We start from the raw sequence: 6,847 nt of genomic DNA on the forward strand, positions 1-6,847 counted from the left end.
TTGCATAAATAAAAATAGTTCAAAAGAACACCTGCACACCAGGTTCACCAATTGTTACTATTTTAACCCACTCCGTTTACCATATGGGATGGATCCATCTGTATCGTTGTTTCTGCAACATTTGAGGGTAAGTTACATACATGGATACTTTAGTGTTCCTTTCCTAAGAATATCTGTCTATGCAATCACAGGAGTGTTATCAACTTCAGTGAATTTAACATTGGTTCGATACTTTAATCCATCATTCCGATTCCACTTTCTCAGTGGCCCCAATATTTTCCAGAACAGAATCCAGTCCCAGGTCAGGGGCCGCACGGAGTTGTCACGCCTTTTTGAGAGCCTTAGTAGGTCCAGCTTTGCCACCAATCTCTGCTTGTCACCGGGCACCTAGAATTCACCTGTAAACTGAGATGACGGCAACTGCCCCACCCATGTCTTTGTGAGTAAAGGCGCTTTAACAATTTATAAGACCTAAATGGAGTATTTCTCTTCTGCATCATGATTCCCCAGAAGCGTCAACATTATATTGTGGGCTGGGGCCGAGGAGACCCGCATTGGTTTTCGCTCCCAGCCAGGGGAGAGAAGGAGGAATTTGGAAAGAAACCCTCTAGGGAAGAGGGGGCCGCGGCCAAGCAAAGGTCTCCCCTTTCCCACCCCCTCACCTGGAGCACCGGGCGGCCAATCGGCGGCGCGGCCCCGGCCCCCGCGGCCAATGGGAAGGCGGCGCGGCGCGCGCCCCAGGGTTATAAGCGCGCGCGGGCGGCGGAAAGTGAAAGTGGGGCGGCCGCCGCGGGCGCAGCCGCCGGGTCCCCAACCCGGACGTCGGAGCCCAGTCGCCCAATCGACGGGATGCTCCGGACTCCGGAGCCGCGGCCCGGGGAGGCGGGGGCGGCCACCCAGGCCAAGCCGCTCACCTCCTTCCTCATCCAGGACATCCTGCGGGACCGCACGGGCGGCCGGCCGCCCCGGACCCCGCCTCTGCCCCGGCACCAGCGGCCGGAGCGGCGGAGCCCGGAGCCGGAGCCCCAGGCGGGGAGCGGCGGGGCAGACCCGCAGGAGGACCAGGCGAGCCCCCGGCCCCGCGCCGCGCCCGGGGAGGCCGAGTCGCCAGCGGAGACGGAGCCAGGTAAACCCTTGGGGCCCCGGAGGCCGGGCCGGGCCGGGTGGGGACCCGCAGAGGGCGCACTGGCCTGCAGGCTGCGCGGGCGTGAGGACCGGTCCCGGGCGCACCTCCCGGAGCTCCGGCTGCTGCGGGGATGCGGGGCCCGCGGCGACGGCGAAGGGGCCTCGCTGTGTCCTGCCGCGGGTGCGCCTCGGAGATGAACCCTGAGCGCCAGCGTGCAGGCGGTGCAGGATGTAGACAGGGGCCTGACTCCTCGCAGGATGCTCCCGGCTCCGAGGGCTCCCAGCCCGGGGCTTCAAAGCCAGAGCACAAGCAGCGCCCATCGTGTCCCCGCCCCCCCCCCCCCCCCCCCCGCCCAGTCCCAGTGAAACCCCACCCGGCCCCCAGCCACCCGCGACTGCTGGTCGGTGCCAGCCCCGCATTACCTCTTAGCATTTACAGTAACGAATGTACCACAAGTAACTGATAATCACGAATATGAAGAAATTAGAATTTGCCCAACAAAGATCCCCCTTTTGCTTCCCAATCACAGGAGCAAAACAATCAATTTGGGAGTCCCCTCTGGTCTTCGGGACATTTAAAGTAGATTTATTTTCTTTCCCATCACTCCTTATGAGGTATCCTAACGCCTCATTTAGAAAAAATGGGGGTGGTGGTGGGGGGTGGATTAGAGCCAGAAAAGGCGCTTTCCTTTAGCCCTGGGGCCTTTGGGTGCTTTACACGGTGTCTCCTCGCCTTGTCTTCCCTCCTCCCTCTCCCACCGCCCTGGGGGTACTCATCCAGAATCCCTGCTTAACTCCCGGGACCACACAGCAGGAAGTTCTGCCACTAGCCGCCTCTGCTTTGGGTTCTTGAAGGCTATTAGGAAACTAATACATAGTATACATGCTCGCTCACTCCTGCCTGAGAACTCAGTCATGTGAAAAACGTGCGATGTATCCAAGATGACAGTGGGCTGTTTGTTCACTCACTGAAGCGATAAGGGTGGATTGAATTCTGTCCTCTTCCCTACTAACATGTAACTTTTCCCTTCCCGCCCCCTTCTCTCCCCTCTTGTTTCCAGATAGGCACTTGGAGACTTATCTGTTGGACTGTGAGAACACTTCAGGCACCTCGCCAAGCCTTCCCCAAGCCCCCAAGCAGCCGCAGAAGCGCTCCCGGGCCGCCTTCTCCCACTCTCAGGTCATCGAGTTAGAGAGGAAGTTCAGCCACCAGAAGTACCTGTCGGCCCCTGAAAGGGCTCACCTGGCCAAGAACCTGAAGCTCACCGAGACCCAAGTGAAAATTTGGTTCCAAAACAGACGCTACAAGACCAAGCGAAAGCAGCTCGCGTCGGACCTGGGCGGCCTGGAGAAGCACGCCTCCTTGCCAGCCCTGAAAGACGAGGGCCTCTCCCGGGCCCCCCTCATCTCCATGTACAGCAGCTACCCTCACTACCCCTACCTGTACTGCCTGGGAGGCTGGAGCCCAGCTTTCTGGTAAAGCCAGCTCAGACGACAAACGTTCATGATCAGAAACTGCCTTCCCCAGGTTGTCTTTCCTCAAGGCAAAAGGGGCCGGGCCGGGAGGACTGGGAGCAAGAGGCATGCAGACCAAGACTGTTGGAGGTTTGCCTGGCAATTCCAGATTCTTCACTGGTGGGCCAATGAGAGGTCTGGACCAGTGAATAATTTAATATCCAAATAGTTCCCCCCGACACATGATGTAGGTCCCTTTTGCCGTTAGAGACCTGTTTGAAGGGGAAGGGCAGAGTCAAGTGCGGTTTGCAGCCCTGTGTGGGCTGCTGTGTGCGCTGTCCGAGTTGCTACTGAGGGTTGAGTTCCTGGAGCTCCCTTCTCCCATGTAACCGGGCAGAGACTCTGAGAGAGCAAACCTGAGGGAGAGAGGACAGCCAAGGTGAGCATGTCACCTACCAAATTAGACTGAAGTTCAAAAGCCTCATTGGCCTTGGAATATGACCAAGGTTTCTCTTTGTCCCTGTAAGAGAGGGACACAGAGAGTCTCGCCGAGAAACCTGTCGTGCTCGGGTTTAGTCCTTTGTAAAGAGTTCACCAACCTAAGTATTTGCAAGGTGGCCCAGGTAGACCGGGAGTTATTATTCGCTGTGGGTTTAAGACAAGCTGTGTAACCAGAACACTACTGTAAGCAGCGGGCCAGGCCAGAAGGATCCCCGTGTGTCCAAGGAGAAGCCCCCACGCTGCTGCGGGAGGCATTGCAATTTTGTTAGCAAAAGGTAAAAAACAAACAAACAAAAAGCCTCTCTGGATCTTTTGCCCCGGGTCCGAGAACTTAGAATGAGAAGGCTCCTGGAGTTCTCGGGCTGTATTGCATGCCACATCACGACGATCACATAATTCTTTACGCGCCTTCCTCATATTTTCTGTCCCGTTTGCACAGCAATCACCCACTGAAATGGCTTCTTTTCAATCCAGACTTTGGGTCTGGCTGCACCTAACATATGCCTTCCTTATTTAGCCTGAGATCTGGTCCAGTTTTTTGTTTTGTTTTATTTTTTTCCTCTCAAACTTTATCTCTCCTGGGTTAAAAAAAAGGGAGGAGGACAGATTCTGAATTGGCTAAAATACATGTGTTTTGTTTTTTATATGTCTAACAATTATTTTTTTCTTTTAAAAATATACAGCATTAAATCCCAAATCCTATTTAAAGATTTGACAGCTCCAGAGGTCACTGCTGCTTTTATAGGACTTTCTGGTGGCTGTTGTTACAGTTCAAAGTCTGACAACCCTATGGGATCCCCGCAGGCAGGGGAAGTAAGAGGAAAGGCTTTCACACACGGGAAGGCAGTGCACAATGCAGGGTCGGTACCATTGAGCTGGCCATGGAGATTCAGGGCTCAGGGCTGGGGCTGGGGCAGGGGGGGCGGGGGTGGGCAGGGGTGGTGGTGGTGTGTGGAAGAAAAGTCTGCCTGGCCTCAGAGAGCCCAGTCCAGGAGAGAGCACTTTGCAGAAAGAGGCTAAGAAAAAAAGAAACAGTTTTCAAAATGCAACATTATTGTGACTCCCATCACGAAACAAAAAATAACTTTCCAAATGCTTCAGGAACTGTGTTTAATGCCTGTAAAAAAAAAAAAAAATGGATCCCCAAAATGAGTCACCTCGCGATTTCAGAGAGAACGAGAAGAGGGCAAAGGAGAAGTGTGGCCACCCTTCTGTTTCCACTCTGTTATCTCAGGTGACCTGGGAGAGGGAAGACAGAATGAAGAAAGCCAGTCACTAATGAGGTACCCCGAGGCCTGGAAATCTCTTGATCCCACCACTTACTTCTCTTTAGTGAGAAACCTTTCAATTTCCTCCTATTAAAAGGGCCAATTTACTGTTGGTGGCAAACCCACCAAAGTTGATAGAATGTTGGCCCATTTCACCCCAGTTTCTAGCGCTCAAACTCCACATTGAAATATTGTAAAACGCCACGTGCTGCTGGCAATGCTGGGAGCCTAGAAGGCAGCATGGCCTACATCGCTTTCCCCTTTTCACATGTCTCCTAAGATACGCGTTCAAAGCTCATTCTCTGCTCAGTACCCTTTCTCCCCCACCTCCTAAATTTAGTTCTTTCAACCTGCAATTCTGCAAGTATTAAACATTTCACTGTGATATATACTGTGTTGCAAAAAAAAAAAAAAATCCAAAAACAAAACACAACAGTCTTTGTTTAAAATTATTTGGTTTGTGAATCCATCCTGCCTTTCCCTGCTTGGAACTAGTTACTCCACCCTATCTGAACTGGTAGAAGGGCGTCTGAAGAGCTAGTATGTCGGTATCTGGTGGGGGACCTGCAGGGTGCCCCAGACCGCTTCACCCAGACGGCCCGTTTTCTCGCCTGTGTAATAAAATCAGTTTGGTTTGCTCGACGTGCATAACAAACTCCGCTCTGATCTATAACATGCCAAGGCCTGCGACTTAAAGTTGAATAAAGTATCCGAACCCAACTTTATTTTTCTATGTATTTTTGGCAACATGAGTGTTTTAAAAATAAAGGACTGTGTCTTTATTAGGCATATCTGTGTGGTTTTCGGTTTCCTAAAGACTGTATGTTATTGAGCTTACATATTTCTTGTTACCTCGTTCTCCCACCCTCATCCCGCCCGGCAAATCTATGGAGAACAAATAATCAAAAGCAGTCGCTTAGCCAGAGCAGACAACGGTCATTCTTTTAAAGGCACCAGCCTCTGTTCCTGGTAAGTCAAGTGCAGGAAAAGGAATTTCTGTCTTCAGTGTAATAATCACCTGTTCCAGCCCAAGAACACCTTCGTTTAAATCGAGAACAGCAGGTATTTACTTATATTTCTTGAAGACCCTGACAGGGACACGTAGACCACAATAATAATTTGTTTAAAATTCCCCTTTCACTTCCCACCAGCCCCTCACACTGCAACTGCTCCCCTGGCCCCTGCATCTCCCTGCAAATGTCACCTTCATTCAGGGCAGACAAACCTCTGGCAAGCAAACACCTTTGAATCGAAATCATGCGTATTGAAAATAGGTTTCACATAAAATATATAAATAACACGCCCTTCATCCGCCCGCACTTAGACTAACTTCATTAAAGCCCATAAGCAGAGAGTCTCATGCACCTGATTACCTGACAGACTTGATGGATTTCTTGCCCCCTCCTTCAAGGAAATGGAAGCTTAAGGAATAAGGTACTTACTCGAGGTAAAACATATCATAATTTCAAAGTTGGCTCTAATCCCTTAAGTACATTGCACACACAGGTGGGGCCTCCCGTAGCGTGTTCACATGATGAGATTTAACTCTTTGCTCAAGTCTGCAGCCATCGTCCCCTCCCCGGGAAAGCCCTCAGCTCTCCAATTACAAAGGCTCTGGCAGTAAGTTAACAATGCGGATTTTTTTTAAACCATTAAAAGTGACTAATCCAGGAAATTAAACAAAAATCTCTCATCTCTAAGGAGAGTTCTCTGCCTCTCCTTTGCCCCTCTTCCAGCTTGCCTCGGTGCCTCAGCGGGTCCCAGGCGGTCTTCTCCCGCAGCTCCCCCGCCCTCGTGCCCCATGTCTGGTCTTTGAATCCCTTTGCAGTCTGCCTCTCACGCTCCTTCGGTGCAAATTTCTAGTCACTGTAGTTTTGTCCCTGGTTTTCCCTTTGGTCCTCCCCAGTCCTCCTTGGGAAGGCCATTGCTGTCAGAAGGGAAATAAATGCTAGAGGTTTACACCTGGGGGGAAAAAAAAGCACTTTTCCTCTTAATTTCAAAGCAAGTCAGTCATGTCTAGGCCCTACAGCAGTGATGGCGAACCTATGACACGCGTGTCAGAGGTGACACGCGAACTCATTTTTTGGTTGATTTTTCTTTGTTAAATGGCATTTAAATATATAAAATAAATATCAAAAATATACATCTTTGTTTTACTATGGTTGCAAATATCAAAAAATTTCTATATGTGACACGGCACCAGAGTTAAGTTAGGGTTTTTCAAAATGCTGACACGCGGAGCTCAAAAGGTTCGCCATCACTGCCCTAGAGTCTCGGGGGGATGTTAACACCACGCATCTTAAAGCTGACCTCGGAGGGAACAGAGGCCGCGACGAGAAAGGTGCTTAGTTGTGGTGCCCTGTGATGGGGGAGCTGCGTGCAGATGGTTTCTTGAGAGGGTGCTCAGCTCAGGAGGTTGGCCCGAGAGGAAGTGAGGACTGTAGGAAGGGGCCAGCCATCTCTGCCGGCGAGAGTGAGGCCTCCCCCAATACTTTACG

At 51.4% G+C, this 6,847-nt stretch overlaps 1 protein-coding gene across 1 annotated transcript; it reads left to right on the forward strand.

Moving 5' to 3' along the window:
* The first annotated feature begins 786 nt into the window (after positions 1–786).
* On the forward strand, positions 787–5,074 carry NKX3-1 (NK3 homeobox 1). Its single transcript, XM_059695961.1, has 2 exons — positions 787–1,126; positions 2,187–5,074. The coding sequence occupies exons 1-2, from the start codon at positions 850–852 to the stop codon at positions 2,603–2,605; spliced, it is 696 nt and encodes a 231-aa protein (XP_059551944.1). The 5' UTR covers positions 787–849; the 3' UTR covers positions 2,606–5,074.
* Positions 5,075–6,847: the final 1,773 nt, after the last annotated feature.

Source organism: Myotis daubentonii, chromosome 5, assembly GCF_963259705.1.
Source record: "Myotis daubentonii chromosome 5, mMyoDau2.1, whole genome shotgun sequence".
NCBI lineage: Eukaryota > Metazoa > Chordata > Mammalia > Chiroptera > Vespertilionidae > Myotis > Myotis daubentonii.

Bases quoted from the DNA above. Each gene is read 5' to 3' on its own strand.
- NKX3-1 (XM_059695961.1), top strand. From the start codon at position 850: ATGCTCCGGACTCCGGAGCCGCGGCCCGGGGAGGCGGGGGCGGCCACC. The intron at 1,127-2,186 runs GTAAACCCTTGG...TCTTGTTTCCAG, and splicing joins GCCAGCGGAGACGGAGCCAG to ATAGGCACTTGGAGACTTAT.